The sequence below is a fragment of the Notechis scutatus genome, chromosome Z (genome assembly GCF_049901735.1).
Source record: "Notechis scutatus isolate UNSWTSFEM ecotype Mainland chromosome Z, rNotScu1.2, whole genome shotgun sequence".
Lineage (NCBI taxonomy): Eukaryota > Metazoa > Chordata > Lepidosauria > Squamata > Elapidae > Notechis > Notechis scutatus.
Genome location: NC_142025.1, coordinates 99,507,719 through 99,529,031, shown reverse-complemented (window position 1 = coordinate 99,529,031; position 21,313 = coordinate 99,507,719). Strand labels below are relative to the sequence as shown.

Below are 21,313 nucleotides of genomic sequence, written 5' to 3'. Positions count from 1 at the left end.
TCATGGAAAACAGAGCAAATGGATTTTTTTCCTCCTTTTTATTTAAAAAAATGAAACAGTGGAGTAAAGCAGTTTGTGGCAGTAAACAAGCTGGAAGAAAAATGGAGCCAGTGTCCATCTGTAATCACAACTTTGGATCTGAGCCAACTAATCTGCCTCATGCAAAAGACAAGGGGTCAAAGAACAGAGATTTTTAAAAAAAAGGAAAATTAAGCAGAGAAAGTGTTTAAAAAAAATACAGCAGATCAAAGAGAGGAAAATAATTACTCAAGAGTACAATTTTCAAGGCCTGAATTCATAACAGTTTCGATGGCTTAGAACATAAGGTCTGACACATTTCACAAAATTATTACATGGAGCAAAATTTCCTTTCCAAATTCACACAAGTTATTTGTTTTTACATAAAAATGATTAGTCTAATACATTTGTAGCAACTGATTATTCTAACAGAAGATCCAAAAGCATTATTTCTCAATCTCAGCCACTTTAAGATGCCACAGGTCTGGGGAATTCTGGGAGTTAAAAGTTCATGCTTCTTAAACTGACTGAAATTGAGAAACATTGACATAGAGTAACAAAATAATTTTACATCAATGGAAGATGTGAGATTTTTTTTCCTCATTAGCCACAAATTTGTTTTAAAAGATTACAGAAATTCATGGAAACAACCAGGCATCAAGGAAATTCTACTGAACCTCCATCTTTGAGGCAGTGAACCAGATGATGACAGCGAGCAATAAGGATTGGCAAATTACCGACACAATTTGCTGAGCTACCAGTTTCTCTTGTCACTTGAAACAAAATGTTAGTTTAGATTAATAGTAGCCTCGGTCACTTATTCAATAAAACAGCCCTTTATGATTCCTTCTACTGTGTTCATTAATTTGATAAACTGCCAATAAAACAACTTTTTAAAAAAATGCAACAAGGTTGTCCAGCATTATTGAAGGAGGGTATAAAAGAGTTACAAAAAGACCATGCACTTGTGTGTCTAAGGCACAATTTCAATTAAACACTGATAGTTGTGTAAGCTGGTCAGCACTTATGTTAAGAACGTTGAAAGAAAATGGTACACGAGTTCTGATATGAATTATTAGGAAAAAGAAGGAAGAAACGTGTGTGTGTGTGTGTGTGTATATATATATATATATAAATATATTTATATATTTATATATATTTAAAAAGTCATTAAAGGAGGGAAAGAATGACTGAGGTGTTGGGGTTCTTACAAACTAACAAACACTTCAAAAATCAAGGTTGATCAACTGTAATGGTGGTAATGCAGCCTCAGTGGAACCCAAGCAATTCTTCCTAGCTTTATGTCACTAGCTTGTAGGCATGAGTTGTTTGGCAGTGCTCACAATAAGCAAACTGCTTTCCAGTCTCTGAGTGCTTTTGTCTTCAAATCAATTCAAGGAGGTAAAGAGATACCCATTTTACAGACTGGAAATGCTAAGGCTTGGGAAAATCAGGATTCCAGGTCCAACAAAGATAAACTCTGCTGATCAGGTTTCCACAATCCACAATACCAGGTATGTACCCAGCAGTCCTGCTTGATTGTAAGGGAACTGTGTTGTTGCAAGCTCCACATGCAACAGCCATGCTTGGGCAGCTTTTGTCTGCCTCCATTGCTCACTGGATTAGGGCAAATAGCTCATCAAATACCTCAGTATTGATTCCAGGGCAGGAACCCCAATGTGGGTACCTACTGAGCTGACTAAGCTGCACTGGAAAGTGTTGGCTTTGTTAGACATATGGCCAGCACACCATCTCCTTACCAGCAATGCAGAAACCAAACCTCTTGCCCATAATTCCATAGCTCTCTGTATCTTACCAAGACTGCTTTAGAATGCAGAGAGAGCCCTTAGTTCTATTTAAAAAACAACAACAACACTTTAAGCAGAACGATTATTTGGGGGGGGGGGATTTTTTTTCTCCCTAGACTACATAGTATGTTGTATTATCACTACCTAATTAATTATTTAAATCTATAGGTGCTAAGAGGTAGATAAAACAAACATGAATTGGTTATATTCATATCATATGTATGTATATATGATCATCATGCCCTTAGGCTGACATGAAGTGCAGCGCAACAGGCACTTAACAGGGTACCAATGAGAGGTTGGGAGGACTGACTTATGATTTAGTGGCACCCAACCTGAACCAGGAGTTATTATCTCTGGCTCATGATTAACATGGAATTCATGGAATGGCTGTGATTAATAAAGAGAGTGAAGGACATGGCTTGAATTCCTATTGCTGAAAAATATCTGTAACAGGCAGCGTGATAAAAAAACAGAAGTGAGCTTCTACATTTGGTAGACCTCTTCTTTAAGCCCACCTTTTCAAGTAAAAATTAGAATCTGAGTTGATTCCAAGCTGGGTCCAAACAGCTGCTATGCATAAAGCAGAAATGTTAAATCAGTGGTAGTTACACTGAATCTAACTTAAATCCCATCAATTTCAATTGACTTACTAAGTCTAGATCTAACTCATGCTGCAAGGATTAAATTTGTACAGATGTTAGAGATTTTAATTATGCTTCCTTTAGGAAAACAATATCCAAAACACAGAGTTTGCAGCATTAGCCCATTACATTACCCTTGGAAGGCAAGTAACAGCTAAAGAAAAACATTATTTTTCATTAATAAATGCCTATAATCTTTTGAGATTTAGGTAGATACATGTTTTTCCTTCTCAGAAGGAAATCTCAGAAGGAAATCTAATGTTTGTTAATGCTATCAATCAGAAATTTCATTAAAAGTAGTTAATTAAAAGCTCAAAATAAATTGAGCTGCAAGTTATTTAATTTCATGGGAAGGATGTCCTTTTCATTTTTATTTTCCTTTTAAATTGAACAATCAGAAAAGCCTGCTTCAGTTATGGAATCAGGACTCTCTCCATCCAACACCCCCGCCCTTAGCAACTGCTTAACTGAACAATCACAGCCACTCCAGATTGTAAATGTCATCACAGGAACAGGGAAAATGTCTAAACATATAAACTTTTTGCAGGAAAGCCAACCTCACTGACTCAGAAGGACAAGGCTTTAAACAAACAAAAATACAATGCCTAAAGCGTTGCCCTGTTGTGCCTGTACACCAACCACCAAGTTGGAGAGGTATTTTATCTTTGAAAAGTCAAAGTTTAAAAATAAGATCCTGTAATAACGCATCAGGATTCAAATTGATGTTAAATTAAGTGTGTGAAAGGGTGCTTTTAAAAGAGTGGGTTGGTTTTTAGAAAGCTGTGCAAAAAGATAGCAATTCACAGCCTGCAAATGTAACCACTTAGGCCAGGCATTATAAATTACTAGCTTTGTATATGGTTCAAACACATACTTTGGCTGTGTCTGCACACTGCACTAAGACATAATGTTACTTGTTTCAATTTGATATATTATGATATGTGAAACCAGGCCTTATAGTTGTAAACAATTTATGGCTTAGTAATATCTAAGAAATAAAATAGCGTAGCTTGTACAACAAGCCAGCATGAAGCATAACATGAATTTCAGCAACTGATAAAACTATTGCTGAGTAAAAATGATTGGTAGCCGTCCCTTGGCTATACACAGCATGACTTCTCCTTTTACTTACCTTACAGCCATGCTAATTCAGAAGTACAGCAGCCATGAAACAATTTCTGGATTCACCAACTATACAGATGGAAATGTTTTGCTTTTATGGATCATCTTTTTTGGAAATTTGTCTTAGTAAACTCCAATATGCCTTCACATACAATTCTTTTGGTGTCTACAGAATTTGTGCCTTGGTGGAAAAGATGTACCAGCACTGATCCTAAGTCTCTTTCAAATGTCATTTTCCTCAAAATATAAATCTAATGTTTCTGGCTGCTCTGGGAGAGCTGCAAATCAAGCGTAGTTGCCTGTTATCTCCAGGTTGGGGCAGCAAAACCCTATTGAGGCTTTCCTTAAATAAGACTGGCAAGAAGATACAAAAGGATCAGAATTACTAATGAGGCCCCAGCCAGCACAAGCCCTACTGAATTAGATCTTTTTGTAGCTCTCATAAATTACAATGAGGCTTGCAAACAAAAGCATTCTTCTGAAAATAATATTTTCAGTGTCACATGCAATGATCTCAGAACTTGACAAGAAATTTTGAGAATTTCTTTAGAAAACCTATAGATCCATCCATTTTTAAATCCAATTCTTTCTGTTTTACAGCCTCTGACCATTTCTATGACCATTGCATCCAAATAAAACTTTTTATCCTTCTGTTTGTTACTATTATCCTTCTCTGTTGGGTGTGTCAGTCAGCAATTGACCAATTTCATCTGAAATTCTTATTGAAGTATGTTGATATTGGGGGAAAAGGCTACCTTTGAGCATATAGTGGCATAAAGAGTCCCAGTTTTCTGGCACTGTTTATTAAGGAAATTGGAGAGAATTTTAAATTTAAAACCTGAGTATTAACTTATCTGTAGACCTTAAAATTTAAGATGATATTTCATTTCAAGGAAAAAAACTGAGCAACATAGGAACCTTGCCTAATAAAATAGAGACAGTGCTAGCTGCTAACTGCATATAATATGAATACTCTACTGAGTCCAACAAATTGTAGGAAATGCGTAAAATTAATATTCTAAGAAACTGGATGCATAGAGTATTATTGTACTGGAATGGGAATGAAAAAAAAAAGAATCTCCATGGTCAAGTATACAAAAAAAAAAAAAACACTTCATTCAATTTAGGCATCTCTAAATAGGGTTGGACAAGACTTTGTCCAAAACTGGAACTACTTCAACAATTCAAATATCAAGAGCATCCCTAAAGGCAGAACTAAAATGGTCAGACCATGCAGCAAAGTGGAGCCCTTACCCACTATACAAACTATCATTATATTCTTCCTTGTATGTCACTGAAGAACTAAAAATCGTAAGTCTTTTACATTTCATTATTATTATTTTGGAAATACGAGATATACATCTCTTTTTTAAAAAAAAATCTCATGTCATTTCCTATATCAGTTTAGATGCGTCTTCCTCCAAACGGATTGATCCAGTTCCTTCTTTGTTGCTTTGGATATAGTTCCTAAGGATTTTAGTTTTAATTGTAAAGCAACTAATGTGAAGATTTTTGTGCATGTTAATCTCTTTGGAAAGTCTAACTCTGGAAAAACTTGAAAATCTTTCAGAAGGCATAATTTAACATCCATTCACATACGTTGAATCTTGGATTCTAAAAACACTGCACCTACTTAAACATATTCTGGATTTGGTTCCAAGTCAACTGAAGTGAAGTGCAATCAAAACCCAGTTCCAAATAAGATTATTCTTGTTATGTATAACATTCCAAGTTTAGAAATTTTAACATTTCTAATGTAATTCTATGTAACACACGTTCTTAAAACATGCATACATCAGCATAGAAAAGTCCAATAATATTAGGTCATTTGTGTGTCACACAGCTCTCTTACCTGCCCTCACAACCCCTTGAAGCTTATCCTCCTGAGACTTTCTGCCTTTCCACTGTCTGGCTCCTCCTTTCTCCTTCAATTAAAGTAAGCCTTTTGAGGAAAGAAAATCAATTACGTGAAATTCTGGGGAAGAGTCCTGATTAGTTCGTTGTAACTCAAAAGTGATTTTTGAAAGGCCTTTTCCACATTACCATATGCTAACTTCTTAGTGGCTAAAGTGATTTAATGCTTCCAGACAGGTTAGGATGGGGTAGACCTAGACCAAGATACAATCATCAACATGATCTATGATAGGACACAGCAATGCCTTGAAGTAATTTTCTTAATCTGTTGCTCCCCAGATGTGTAGAATTTTAATCACTACAATCCCCAGCCAGCAGACAGGTTGCTTGAGGGATTATGAGCATTAGTCCAACACACCTGGAGAAAACAGAAGGTTGCTACAGATGATCAGAGCAATTAAGTCCAATCAAACTCAACTCACAATGGTGTCTTTCTAGACTTTTCTGATGGACAAGATGAAACCCATCCAACTATCCAGATTAAGATCACAGAGATAGCTGAGGTCCTGATGTAATTAAGATTTGTTTTTTGCTTTTAAGGATTCAATTTTATTGGCTCGTCAAGTAATCTTTTACAAAAAGATGACGTTACAGATTTTCTCTGAGCCACTTTCAGACTACATCAGAGGGAAAGGCAATCTTCCAAATCATTAAGTTCTTTAATACTAAAACTTAAAAACAAATCCTTGTTTTTTAATTTATTATCTGGTAAGTCTTTTTTTTTTTTTTTGGCTTACCATTGATATAAAGCTGTAAGTATGTAGGCCCATCTAGATATTTCTTGATGAGTATATTCCCGTCATCACTATCCAACCTGGGCACATACACATTGTAAACTGAAAAAAAGTGGTGGAGTTTAAGGCCAATGTTTGTCTCAATTACTATATACCTGATCTTTTTGGGGCACTAGAAATGTGGAAGCAATGGCAGAAAATAGCAGCAAATTGAGGTGCTGAGGGAGAAGCTATAAGTGCTGATAATAAGAGCCAAACCCTGAGTTCCTAATCTCATCTGAAGCCCTCGAGAGCAGAACATGAGCGGGCTTCTGCATCCAGTAGAATTTGATAGCTATATTGGCATTAACACAAGAGTTCAAAGATCCAATTCAAAATGAAAAATGTCTGCAAAACTCACAATTCAATGGCAAAAGGGTCCACTATCACAGTATGGCAGGATCAAACATTAATGACTGCACATTTTTTAAAAAAAATAATCACATGGGAAAGCCATACTCAACCACTGTATCCATCATTTCCACTTAATAGATAAGAACAGATGCACCCCTCAGTAGGACAAAGGACTCCTATTCAAGGCAACTGAAATCCTCTTGGATATTAATAGGACTCATGCAATGCCTACAGCTTGAACCCTAAAGCCAGGCTGTTAAAACTGCCTACCCTTTGAATAATGTTATGCTCATTTGGATAATGCAAGATGTCTTCACTCCAAACACTTCCTATAGCTGGAATTTTAAAAAAAGAAAACACAGCAACAATTTAGATGCTAAGAGCACTAGAGGAGAGAGGGGAGAATGATTTCCCACCCATCCCATTCCTTTTAAAGAATATCAAAAATTGCTTGCTGCTGAGGAAAAAGAGCCAACTTATTTGCTATGGCTGATGTCTGAATTATAATAATTTTTAAAACCCTGATCTATGCAAGTCTGTATTAAAAGCAAGAGAAGTCAGAGATCTTCAAGGAAGGAAATCTACATTTGCTTTACATCTTTTCCTGTGGGGACAAAGAGCATTAGAGGTAGTATTCTTTTTATTCCACTCTTCTTAACTTATAGTTCATTATAGTATAGCCCATATTGTCTAAATAGGCAGTATTTTGCAACTGTCTTTATTTATGAAGGGTGAGAAAAGTTTCGATAGGAACACCAACGTTTTCCAACTAGGAAACAGAGTCATTGGGGCTTTCAACTCATCCCAAGCTCCTATCTCTACAGGAAAATGATAGCGACTTTTTAAGAACAATATATCTTTCAAGAACCCAGTTTGCATTTGACTGGAGAGCTTCTGGGTCAGAATAATTTTAAGACAATCATTTGTGAATCCATTTACAACCACTGTTTTTTTTAAATTACATGTAGAGAGGGTTATCTGTTCCAAGTGCAATGGAATATAAAAGAAAATTCAATGTTTAAACCTGCCCAGCTCCATACTTTTCAAAGAGTGGCAATTAGAGTTGCAGTTTCTTCTCAAGAATGTACAAAAAGCCACAAGAAAGTTTGGCTCCCATTTCTTTTCTTTAAAAATAATAATGGTCTGCTTCTCCTCAGTAAAACTGAGGTAATCTTTGTAGAATATTTCACAATGATATAGCGGAAAAGACGGTCAAGTGAATGTAAACACAAGAATGTATCTCAACTGAGTAATTCCAAATCGGAATAATTTTGTAACTTTTCATTAAAAAAACCTCATCTGTGGCTTTTCAATCCTAAGCACACTTCATTTAGTTTCAACACGCAAAAGATATTCAAAAATCATTCATATTTCTAGTGATCTATCACAAATTTCCTTGTATAAATGTACTGTAGTTCAATATCTGAGATGCTAATATCTCTACATTGAGATGCAATAGACCAACCACTTTCGTGAGATTTGTCTTCTTTCTGTTCTCATAATGCCATTTTCTGCAGCATTTGAGCAACTCCCAAGTGATGAAAAATATGTGAAAGAAATCCCAGCTTTAATAAACTAGATAATCAGCCAAAGAGAAAATCACAAGTCTGAATTCCAACTGCCACAGAATGATATAACTATGCCAATCAAACTCACCCTAATTTCCTAATTAAATATATTTAAGTAGAATTAGCCAATTTACACCCTCAAGATTGCAATATTACTTTGTCTTTTAGACAGCTGCTTCTTTTCACACAAATGCTAACAACCTGGACACTGACATTGAAATATATAGATTTTAATTTTGCTAAATTTTTGAGCGGACAGAATTTATAATTTAAATTTTAGATATAAGTAAAATTAAGCTGCAAATTTGAGTGTGGGAGAAATCTGCCGTCTTTTCCGCTACATCTGAAGTCTCTGCAGTTCTCCATAAAGAGCTTGTAACATTTCCGACCTGCATAATAACTTCTGGCTCATTAGAAATTAGGAAACGTAACTTCTCTTTTCATTAAAAAAATAAAATATTCAAGACTATCAGCTTTTATATAAAATATCAGCAAGCCCAAAAAACAAAACAATTGTTGAGGTAACTTCATACCTTGAGGTAGCTTTTCCCCTCCATTATTCTCTCATTTCTTTTTTCTTCTTTTTTTCCCCCCTCCTTTCCCTTAAAACACAAAGCAACACCTGACATTTCTGTACATGCCCGTTCTTGCAAGGTTTCAGAAAAAAAGGAAAGCAGCCGCTTCAGTGTAAACAGCAAGATCCATACAGCCACTTCAGCTTAAATTTAAAGATGTCATTCGGGTAACAATCATATGGAAACACACTGGACTTGGATTTGCCAGTTGTCATAAACAGCCCAGTCCCAAAAACACTGTTAAACCTGGACAATCAATGAGTCAATATATAACAAAAGTCTTGTCTCTGCTAAGATATAAATATATCAAGACGAAGAGGGATAATTTGCCCCATTACTTATTTCCTTTTTAAAGAAATTACAAAATTAGAATGCAACATGATTGCACTCTAGATCAATAAATCTGTAATCAAATGAATTAATGTTTACAGTTTCCATGCCTTGAATCACTGCTAAATGTTAAGTTATTTCATTAGCATTTTAAGAGAGCTAATACTTAGGAATCCATGTAAAACAAAATGTCCATAATTCAAATCAACAGGGCTTCTGCAGCCACTGAAATTCAAACCATTGACTTGATTTTTCCATTAATTTGGCAAAACTATGCAATTTGTTGCTTATTCAGGGTCTATAATGACCACTCTGGGGCAAAGACCTTTCCATGTCCACCGATCAAACTGCCTTGAGGTAGATAAGGATGCAAGAGTTATTTTCGTTGGGTGGACTGTTTCAAATCAATTCCCTGTTATATTAGTGCTGGTTGTAAGGATTCAAGGCTCTGTTGGGGAAAATAACTTATCCTCAGAGGAACCGTTTAATTGATGCCCAAGTCGATGCAGAGACAAAACTTTGTTCTGGGCTCAGGCTGCCAGGTGAGCAGTTCCTGCTCTTCATAAATTCTAAAAACCCATTGTAAATATTTTACAGATTTTTCTTTTCTTTTTAAAGTTTGCATAAGAGTGACTGGGATTAGTAACCATATTACATTCTTCTGATGTCTATATTTGGTATCGCCTCCTAAAGAAAATCAATAACTTTGTGGCAGAAAAAAAATATATATAAGTATTTCAAAATTATGGAGTTGTTTGCTATTATTTTAATCACACCAATTTTTTCATTAAAATCACATTTGGTTTTCATTTTTAGACCCCATTGTTTTTCTTCCTCCAAGCTGAAAAAGAAATAGCAATTTCTCTATGCATACTTGCTATTTCTTTCATTCCTTCTGGAGGTAATTAATTCCTTTTCGGGGGATTATCTGACACATTGGTTTGTCTTCTACAGAGATAAACCGGCACTAATTTTAATCTGGAGATTAAGTCCTTTGCAGTGCAATCCAGTACATACTTGGAATTCAATGCCCAAGGTGTAAGGTTGTGCTGTTAAGTCATCCATTTTAATCTCATAGTTAAGTTCAAAGAAGTAGAACTCCAACTCAGAAAAGATGTTCTGTGTATCTTCACTCATTCAAGTATGGGGAAGCCTGCTCCCTAGAGAAAAGTCACCCAGAAACAACTCCAAGAGTGCCTGCATTAAAGGCATTTTTCATAAATGGCCCACAGTTTTTACTGCACCAATTTGTAAGCCTTTTGTTATTCTCTGTATCAAGACAGAAACTACTATTTCTTCTTTTTGGTATGACTAAGCGCTGAGGTTCTTCTAAAGGTAGGATGACATATGAAAAGAGATAATTTCTGATGTTACTAAAACTTTGGAGGAAGTATAGCAAGTGATGTCCTCTGTCTTGAATCTTTCTCAGCTTCTCATGTGAGAAGCTTCTGGAATGGACAGGAGCCCTGACTGTTCTTGGAAGAAGAAGAAAAAGGACCTGGGCTGCTACGTTCTAAGGTCCTTTGATTGTAAATCTATATGGCAAGTAGCCTTGAGGTATATCTTTCTTCTGTAACCAATGCCCTGTCCCATAGTTCCCCTAAAATGTGTTTAAAAGTTAGGTACATGCAATGTACCCCAAACACTTACGTATATATAGAATTTTTACTCTCCACTGTTGTTGTTTTGGGGGGGGGGGAAGGAGGAAGCAATAATTACATGGACAGAGGCAGCCATGGAAACTGGCAATCAGGAAGAGAATGAGGCATTTTCAAATGACAGGTAAATAGACAACACTTTTGAGGCTGAGATTCTCCAAGACTGGCAGATTTCTTGCTACTTTATCTAAAGCTGCCATTCAACAGTTAAAGTGAGATGGCTGCAACCTCTCCAAATATAGTAACTACAGGTTATTTGCTAGAGATCATACAGCAGTAATTGCAATTTCTGTTCAGTAGAAGTCAAGGGCAAATTGATTTACCATTGGGGAAAGGCCGAACTGAAGGAGATCTAAATGCTATCTTTACACTGCAGTTCACAATTCATTGCTTCATAGCATCAACCTTAAAATTCATGTAAAGCAGTTTTCCCCAATCTTGCACCTTCCAAATATGTTTGGCTTCAACCCTCAGAATTTCCCAACTAACAAAATACTAGTTAGGAGGTATTGGAGCTGAAATTGAATGCATCAAGAGAAGAACAGATTGGTGAAAACTATACATCTTCCAGAATCTATAATAAATCCTAAATCACACTTATTTTAATAGAGTGCGTAACTTCATCTGAAAACATTCAGTGAACTAACCACAGGAAGAAGCAAAAGTCCTGAAATGTTAAAATATTAAACACTGGTGAAATAGAAATAGGATTTTCATTTGTCTGTCTAGAACAGGGACTTTACTGTGGCTTGGACTTACACGTCAAAATGTGTACATACCAAATTAGGAGAGAGGGTACTGGACATTAAGCCACTTTTCACAAAATGAAAAGTAAAGCCACTTTACCCTTGAACTGGAAATAATTTGACTTAATCGTTCAAGATAATTAAAACTCTATGGCCACTTGTCACAATTTTGTCTTCCGTTAACTATTTCATTCCAATAGGATTGTTCATTGAGAATATACATCTTAGGTGGATTAAAACATGTTCCTCACTGATTAATTTTCTAATTATTTCAATATTTTTTCTGGTTTAACAAATTAAAATATTTAGAAGGGTGGGGGAAGGGAGAGGAAGAGAGACAGATAGACAGACGTGCTATTTATTTTCTCAATTAAGAAATCAACCTGGCTCAATTCAGATATCATACAAAACTCCTTTGTAATAAAATCATGTTTTGTTATTTGCCAAGCATACAAAAATCAGAAACCCAGGCTAAAAATCAATTTACAAGGTCAATTTTGAGATGGTTTATCAGATAAAAAGAGCCAATTTGAAGACTATGCCATATTATTTTAAAAAAATAGTACTAACAATGGAAAGTGGATAAATAAATAGTTGCCGTATGTGTGGACAAAACAAGTACAGTAATTTAAGAGGATTTACTGAATGAACTTAAATCTATTAATCACAATTTGGATGAATTTACAGAACACACCAAGTTAGTGTTTTAACTTAACTTAGCCTTTTGTATGAATCCTGCCCATGAATTGCCTACATATTAGGAATATCAAATCATGGTATAGGTTTTAAATTAAAAAATAGTTGAATTCTAAACTATGGATTCTAAACCCACAATTCATGATTTGGTATAAATTTCTGAATTGAGCCAGTGCGCCATTCCAGGAGAGAGTACCAAAACGTTAAATTTGTTTCTTTATTTTTTCTCCCCATTTTTATAAACTTTTAGGACAACTGAAACAGGCAGCCAATTTGAAGAATGTAATCTTTCTTCATATTTTGACAACTTCCAAGGAAACGGGGAAATGGATATCTTATTTAATATGTAGAATGAATTCTATACTTTCAAAACTTTCTTAAAGTGACAGGATGCATCTCGGGGACATATAGATGTTAAGAGAGAAACTGTATTCTAAATGTAAAGTTGAATGACCATCCTGTAAAGCAGAGATGGTCCACTGAGGGGATATCCAGGTCGAATCAATCTTCAGGCTCCAGGCTTTTCTCCCAGATGGAACATGAAAATCACCCAATCAGATTCTTGAGCTCATTCTCCCATAGTGGCAATGTAGCCAAAGTGTCTTGTCCAGCTGGGGAAGCCTAGGTTAGAACAATGGACAGCTCCACTGTATACTAATAGGATTATGGGAAACTATTTTGACATCTGACTTTCATAATCTTAAGGACATAATATTGTATCCATCTGTGGAGATTCTCAGTTATCCAGGTCATACTTGTCTCAAAGGTGCTTTTTTTTTCTTTCAAAAGTCTGTTGTTTCCTTGAGGAAGAAGAAAGTGTTTCACTTTTCATCTACGAAGCTTCCTCAGTTCTGATGGCAGGGAGATGGATAGGTACTGACAGTTGAGACTGGATGCTGGTGTGTGCGTGTGTGTAAGAACAGGTTTTGATAGGATGTGTTGGTGATGGTGGAAGGATTGTATTTCTTTGCTGTCATCTGGTCATTAACACTCTCTGAGAGCTGTTGAGGCACAGATAAACTATATTAGGGCACAGATAAACTCCCAAATGGCAATAGCTCTCAATTGTTGAGGCTACCAGAATAGGGAACAGATAAACCCACAAATGGCCTCAATAGCTCCCAGAGAGTGCTAACAACCAGATGATTGCAAAGGAATATAATCCTTCCATCCTATCAGAACCTATCCTTTTATCCCCTCACCATCCAGTCTCAACTTGTCAGTACCTATCCTTCCATCCCCCGCCATCATCTGATGAAGTTTCTTGGATGAAAAGAGAAATATTTTCTTGTTGCTCAAAAAAAATAAAAAATCCAGCCCAGTTGCCTTTTAAAGAAAAAAGCACCTTTGAGATAATACTATATCACACAGAAACCAATTATCTGGAAAATATCAGATAAAGGAGCCCATTTAGGAGGCTATTATAAAGAATCAGGGTTCCATTCTCTGCCATTCTCTTGCCAAGTGCTAACATTAACCCTAATTCATGTTAGGGAGAGGGTTGCCCAAAGAAATTTTGAAACTATTGGGGATGGGTGGGGAAGAAAGTATTTAGGTGTTGTTTTTTTAATGGCCTTGATCTTGTAAAGCATGACATACTTCCATGTGTAAGCTTCTTGCTCACCTAGATAAAATCATGATCCTATGTAGTTTGATATTCTGACAGAGAAGTAATTTGATTAGGAACTTTTTGTTTATTGCTGAACCAAGTATCCCCCCCCCCCAAAAAAAAAATTATACTGTGTGAAAATACCTTTGTGTGAGAGGCCACATCTGTATTGATACAGACATGTATATATTCATGATAGAGTAAAACACCCATCTCCAAAAAATTACTAAGACCTGCCTACGGTAAACTGAATCCCAGCCACTCTTAGGGTTTTGAAATAGATCATCATTCTTTTCTGCTTGGCTTTGTTTCATCCATTATCCATTTGTCCATCTTTCTCTCTCTCACTCTCTCTCTCTTCTTTCACACACCCGGGTACAAGTCATTTCCTATTTCCTTCGTGTTTGTGTCTGGTTGTTCTGTCCCTTTTGATGCTGTTGTTTCACCTGAGCAAGGATATCACGTATTTTGCGTTGAGCCATCTGATAAAAAAGAGCAAAGGGAGAGAGGGGGGGAAAGGAAAGACAGGTAAGACAAATCACTCTTTCTTAACTTTAGAAATTATGGTAATTACATCTCAACAATTCTAGAGGAGGTGGGTGGCTTATTGAATCAAATTAAGATTTTAAAAACCCATGATTTGACACTGTTATCAATAAATTAAGAATTCAGGTAGTTACAAGTTTCTCTTGGTTTCTTATCATAATTATAAGCAGTTATAAATCTAATGTTCCCCAATCAGTGTTTTTCAAACTTTGCAACTTTACTGCTGATTTGAAACCCCTTATGCAACCCCGTTTTACATAAAAGAGAAAAAACGAATTTAGGATTTATAGTTTTGATGCTTAAAAATGATGTATTATAGAAACAAGACAGTTATGTAGTAACCAAGGTGAAAGAGGTAAATTAATGACTCCTTAAAACTGCTGTAAGATAAGGAGCTACTATTTCTTTGTATCTTTTTTTCTTTTCTAGATTTCTTTTATTTTTTTCCTTTCTTGCATTCTAGTTTTCTTTTATTTTTTCCATTTTTCTTTTGTTTACTTTACTTTGTATTCTTTTTATCTTTCTTTTAAAAAAATTTAAGTGTGTGTATGTATGTGTGTGTATGCCTGTGTGTGAGGGAGGGAGAGAGAGGGAATATTTGCCACTACTAAATTTTTGTATGGAATAAACTGTTATTGGATTTCTCTTCTTTAACCTAAATTGAAGAATATGCATAAGTTTATGCATAAGGTTGTGAAGAGGCTGAGATGTGGATGCAGGGAGCATGCCATTAGAAAACTATAGGTAAAAATAGTGCTTCCGCCTTGCTACTCCACGTCTCTATTTTGGATTACTATATAGGCTTTCTCTGTTACCTTGGGATACAGTTGGTCAATGCCAAATCAGGTTGGAAGAAGGGAGACAAACCTCATTTACATCCGTAAGATTTGGTGGCAGCACTGGGAGATCCATCTCAGCTCTGCCTAACCAAGTATTTGGCACAGCAGCAGTTCAGAAAGACAAAATGGAGGAGGAACTCATCTATCAGAATTTTGTCTCATCCAGGAATCTTAAAACTGATTTTGGCTGATTTCAGATCACAGACAAAAAAACAAGGATTTCACTGATGAAACACCTGCTCTGCTGTTCAACTTTCTCCTTCCCTCAGCTAGGACATTTTTTTAAGGTCACCATAGAGAACCTCAGGAAACATCAATATCCCTGCAGTGACTATTCACTCAAGTGCATCTCAGCTACTGGATAATCTCAGAACATGATAGGTCCAAAACATAGTACAGAATTTAATCTCATTCCAGGTTGGGGAACAAGCCAGGATGGAAGTGAGCCAGTCATCAATACAGAATCCACCTTTCTTCTGGATGGGCCATAAGACAGATGGATTCTCTTAAGAAAATCCACCTCTCTTATGAGATTTAATAATCTAAGATTATGAGATTTAATCAGTTTTGGCCTAGTCCCTTCAAGTCCCCCTGGAAAGGCAAGAAAGTTATTCAGTTGGTCTGCCCTCAGAAACAATGGAGCCAGAAATATTCTCAAATGTTTTGTTAAGATTTTTCAGAAGCAATGGCATATAATCATATTCAAGTGGAACAACGACGTAAGAAGGGACACTAAACCATCTCTGGTTACACAAAGAGTGGAAGATCCTTGGTTTATCGCTTAACTTTGAGCAATGAATTGAATGCAGTTCAGTTAATTATGAAGTTAAAACATAGAAGGTCCTCAACAATTACTGCATCTTTTGTTTCACTGTCTAAAAGGGCTTTCTATGATGGTGGAGGGAGTATTTCGGGCCAGTCCTCAGAAATTCAGTAATTTATTGCATTGCAAACTTATTGCATTCAATAACTTATTGCATTGCAATCAGTTACAGTTTGCAATGGACTGTTGAAAGTAAAATTGCTTGCTCAGCATTAGACATCACAATTACTGCAAGATCTGCTGAACTGCAATTGGGCTACTTATTTGTAAGATCAGATGGCACTAGTGGCAAGGAGGTTCTAATTCCTACTGATGTGTCAACTGCAGCTCTACTTGAGTTAAGGTAGCCTAGTTGCAGTGTTCTATGTCTTACTAGTCTCATAACTGCATTATTATATTGCATTCTATATGAAATTACTTTTAAAGATGGCCCACAACTTGCAAATAATCATGTTAACTAGGATAATTAAATGGGACCTTATAATACAAATCCTGAAATGTTTCACAGGTTGCCTGGAAGCCCTCAATATAAAGCTGTCAATATAAAGTATATTTATTTGTAAAACTCTAAATGGTCTAGGGCAGGGGTCTCCAACCTTGGGCCCTTGAAGCCTGGCGGGGGAATTCTGGGAGTCGAAGTCCGCCAGGCTTCAAGGGCCCAAGGTTGGAGACCCCTGGTCTAGGGCCTAAAAATGTGAAATTCTATCCACCCTAATTCCACACAATTTAAGCACTGAAATTATTAAATAGCTCCTACTAGGATCACTTGATGACAGAATGGCTAGAATTAGTTTTTTCATTTTGGTATTTATGGTTTTTAAGAATTGTTGGTTTATTTATAAAGTTGGTTTAACTTTATTTCATATACATTTTATTGTTCTTTTCTAAACCATCCTGGGCTTATCCAAATTAATATTAAACCACGGCTTAGCGAAAAAGGCAGCTGGGGGCTATACTTTTTAAAATCACTTGGGGGGGGCAGCCAAGTGAGCATAGTGGTGCTGCAATAACATCATCAAAGACATGGGGTGAGATTTTTTTATATTATCTGTCCAGTAAAATGGATACAATACACCTATCTGAGGCTTAAGAGATCTAGTCACTATTTATTTTTTAAACGCAACATGATGTTGAAGGAGGAAGGAACGCTGATCTCCTGCCAAAAAGGAGGCTGAGAAGATGAATGCCACCACTAGCTGCCTGCTGCTCCTTGTCTAGCATCAATTCTGAACCAAGCCCATATTAGCAAAGTACACAGTGATCTGTATTAGCTGCTACCTGGCTAGCATAGAAATGTCCGATGATTTTGACAATGACTTGCTCATTCTCATCAGGGGTTTGATCCCGGGGAACAACTACCTCAGCTGCTGTCAGGTTCTGAAGTTCATTGACCTACGGATAGAGACACAAAATAAAATAATTAGACAGCATTTCAAATGTTAATTACTCTATACTGAAAAAGAACAAACAGCTTTGCAAATACCCTATTTTGTGGTCATGTCCCACTCTATTAGAACACACAATTCCAGTTTGCTCATAATCGGATATGCAGAAAGTTAAAAAGAACTATTCAGCATTTTGAAATTGTGCCATTATTTTCAGTGTTCTTACTTATATACATTAAAACTTGGGCCCATACTTCGTTTTGTTTTTAAAGAAGTAAAGTTCAATAAATAAGGCACAGTTGGCTAAGCTAGTGCAATACTTCAAGTTAAAACCAACAAATGTTGCAATAGCTTAAACAATGAAGTCAGTCTTAAAAGTTTATTTTGTAAATCTAGAAGACCAGTTTTATATGGGACTATATATTTGAAAATTAATTTAGAAATAATCAGGATTTATAATAATCATAAAGATTTCATATTATGGAATGTCTTTCCCATGATCACAGAGCAACACCACAAACAATATTTTGCTTGCTAAAAAGTATAAACAGTAAGCAACCCAGAACCATAATAGAGTTCAGAATTTCTATCGTAAATCCCGATGGTCATACATTGAGACACCCATGTGACCAGACCCAACTTTACAACTTTTGCAGTGGTGATTAAGCAAATGCTGTGATTATAAAGTGACCGTGGTGGTTGTTAAACATATCAATGTATACCTATGACTGGCAAGAAATCAGTCAAAAAAGCTGGAGACCAGTGAAAGTAATAAATTGTGGCCTCCTGACTATGGAACGCTATAACTGGCCATAAAGATGAACAGCTTACCAAGTGTCTGAAATGTGGCTATGTGACACAAGGGGGAGAGTGAGAACAACCAGTGAAACCCTGAAACTGGGTCGTAAGTAGCTTTGGGAAAGTCCCACCATAACTTCAAATGGTGGGAGGGTAGATCTCCCTCCAACCTGATTTCAGATCTTGGTTTCTGACTGCTTTCACATTGCTCTGCATCAGAAGCAAATTTAAACAATGCAGGAAACTACAATATAGCCTGATGTTAATGTTTAAATCTCCTCAGAACCTCCTGTAGGTGGCAATTTGAAGCATGCCTTAAATCTTAACTGTGCTTCAGTTATCAGGCATTTGGGAATCAGATCTGCATCATACTGACTATCCATTATTTAATATCCCATCTTGGGCCACACATGACGCAACCAATTCTCAGGGCTTTTTTTTCTTCTTCCCAAGATGACTTTCCCCAGCCCAACCCTGCACTCACTGTTTTGCCTCCTTTGCCAATGACTCTTCCTGCTGCTGAGGCAGGAACTCGGATGTGCGTCTCAAGTTTCACTTCTTCTTTGGGCCCAAAAAAGTTCTCCTCTTTCAGCTTTCCATAAATTCGTCCTTGAGCCTGAAACAAATCAAACCACCAAAGAGCGATTAAATAGGTGGTTCATTTCCTCTGAAATTACAACCTGTTTTAATTTTATCTAATACCGGAAGAGCGGTATTAACTATACCTTGACATAAATACAGACCAAAATAGCTCATCCTTCTTATTGTTTGTTCTCTAAACCTAGACTGTAAGCTAATATCTATGGGTGCCTTCAAGTCATTGCTGACTCTTAGTAACTAATCCTGCAGTTTCCTTGGCAAGATTTTTGGAAGTGCTATGCCTTTGCTTCCTTCTTCCTAGGGATGAGAGAGACTTGTTCAAAGTCACCCAGCTGACATCATGTAGTCCCATACTACAAGACTACAGTTCACATTATAGACTGATACATTAACCATTAAACCAGACTTCCTCTCTAGGAATGGTAATAGTGATACTTAAATAATAAACATAATTAAATGGGGTAGCAGAACACAAAGTTAACAGCTGTGCACAAACTCAATATACTTAAAATTAGTATTTTCTGATTTCTGTCATGTTAAACATTAACATCTGGCAATAATTTGTAAAAGGATTCTGAGGACAGCATAGAGTCCCGGAGTAGCAGGCTATCGGTCTGTTTTCTGTACAGGTACTCCTTGTTTAGTGACCACCACTGGGACTGACAACTTCATTGTTCAGCAAAGCAACTACTAAGTGAAACCGAAATCGCAAAGCAACTACTAAGTGAAACCGAAATCGCAAAGCAACTACTAAGTGAAACCGAAGCCTTTGTTTGCTTTAACGAACTGCAAAGGTTATAAACGCAAAGAATGGTCACAAAGTTAACTCTTTCATCACAGTCATAACTGCAAACGGTTACTAAATGAGGCAGTTGCTAAACAAGGACCACCTGCAGAACTTTGGGTATGGATTTTTTTTTTGTTAGGATTTCTTTTTATGATGCTTTCATTCTAGCATCCGTGCTAAAAATTACATTTTAGAAAGAAAGAAACACATTTCTATAATTGCAACATCCTTTATATATAATTCACAAAAGAAAGAAACCTTGAATTGGGCTTCTGGTGGTCCAGTGATTATCACCATACGCACTTTGGAATCTGGAGTTTCTGGAGGAGCAATCTAGAGAAGACAAAAAGAGGCAATGAAATGAAATATTAATCTGTCTAACAACTATGTCCAAGCTGAGTAGAAAAGATTGATCTAGTCATGAAAATAAGAATTATGATTTATTTATTTTTTTAAATGGTGGTGGTGATGTCCTTCCAAAAGTGTTTCTCTGATTTTCTTACAAATAGGTTAAAGTATTTTAAAAATGCATTATTAATTTCACCAATGAAGTTAGAGACACACTATTACCGTGTTTCTCCAACAATATGGCCTCCCCCAATAGGAAGTCGCAGCATGTTTTATAGGCATAAAATCAAATTAAGCCCCTCCCCCCAAATTAAGGCCTATATTAAACATGCAAAATGGGGGGGAATGGCGGGGGAGGCTTGCCGTTAGGAATTACTTTTGTTGCATACCCGGATATGATGCTGCCTGCGTTGACTTCGGCGTTGGTGGGGCACTTCGTATCGGGAGACCTTCCACCACCGTAGCTTTCCCTTCTCCCCGTGCTGCCGCGGTGTTTAGAGCAAGGCCACGGCGTTTGGTGCCGCCACGCACGGCCAGCCAGGGCTCCTCCCTGCAACACTCGGCTTCAGGCGCTCCTGTCGCCGCCTTCCCTTCGCCTTCGAAGGCAAAGCCAATTCTTTTAAAAATGACGCCCTACTACCGGTACGACAAAGCCTCCCCTGCCCAAGAGGGCAGCCCAACCCCATGTGGGGAGGTGAATCTCCCGGGGCCGCAGCGCAGGTTCGGCCCACCCCAGGAGAAGCGCTCAGCCGAAAGCAAGCCCCGGATGCGCACCCACCCGCCTGCCAAGCGAAAGAGCTGGGCCGCCCCGAGCTTGGCTTCCTTCCCAAGTCCCTCCAGCCCGAACGCATTTGGAGATGCGTGGGGACGGGCTGGGCGAGGGGTGGAAAGGACGGGCTGCTTTGGGCTCTCTCCGCCGGACCCGCCGGCCAGGGAAGCAGCGCTGCCGTTGCCTCACCTCCCTGTCCGCGGATGGGTGGGCGCTATCACTGCCTCAGGCAGCCTCTCCCAGTGGCCCCTTCGGGTTCAGGCTGGAGGGACTTGGGAAGGAAGCCAAGCTCGGGTCGGCCCGATTCTTTCGCTTGGCAGGCAGGCGCGCACCCACGGCTCGCTTTCCTGGCTCTGCCCAGCCCGCACAGCTCTGGCATGGCTCTAGCAGGATGAGCGGAGGGCTTGGCAGGGAGGCGCTCGCTGCCTTGGCGAGAGCTCTGCCGCCGGGCAGGAGGGCCCGCCTGTCAGCTGTGCTGGGCACCCCAGGCGAAGCTCTTTGCGCTCTGCCCAGCGCCAGGCAGGGATGGCGGCTGGGTGCTTCTCCCGGGGTGGGCCGATCCTGCGCTGCGACCCCAGGAGATTCGCCTCCCCACGTGGGGTT

The 21,313-nt window shown here is 37.8% G+C and overlaps 1 protein-coding gene across 3 annotated transcripts in view; it reads right to left on the bottom strand.

The window, feature by feature from the left end:
• Positions 1–11,485: 11,485 nt before the first annotated feature.
• The window catches only part of IGF2BP1 (insulin like growth factor 2 mRNA binding protein 1), a 90,317-nt gene continuing 80,489 nt past the window's right edge, over positions 11,486–21,313 (bottom strand). For 2 of the 3 annotated variants that reach the window (XM_026669722.2, XM_087944937.1), the window contains exons 12-15: positions 19,852–19,926; positions 18,691–18,822; positions 17,302–17,415; positions 12,433–14,297 (exon numbers count right to left, since the gene is read on the bottom strand). In XM_026669722.2, the coding sequence (XP_026525507.1) occupies positions 14,205–14,297; positions 17,302–17,415; positions 18,691–18,822; positions 19,852–19,926 (414 nt within the window). In that variant the 3' untranslated portion in view covers positions 12,433–14,204. Of the gene's footprint in view, positions 14,298–17,301; positions 17,416–18,690; positions 18,823–19,851; positions 19,927–21,313 lie in introns of all 3 variants that reach the window. The other variant, XM_087944936.1, reaches the window with a different exon arrangement.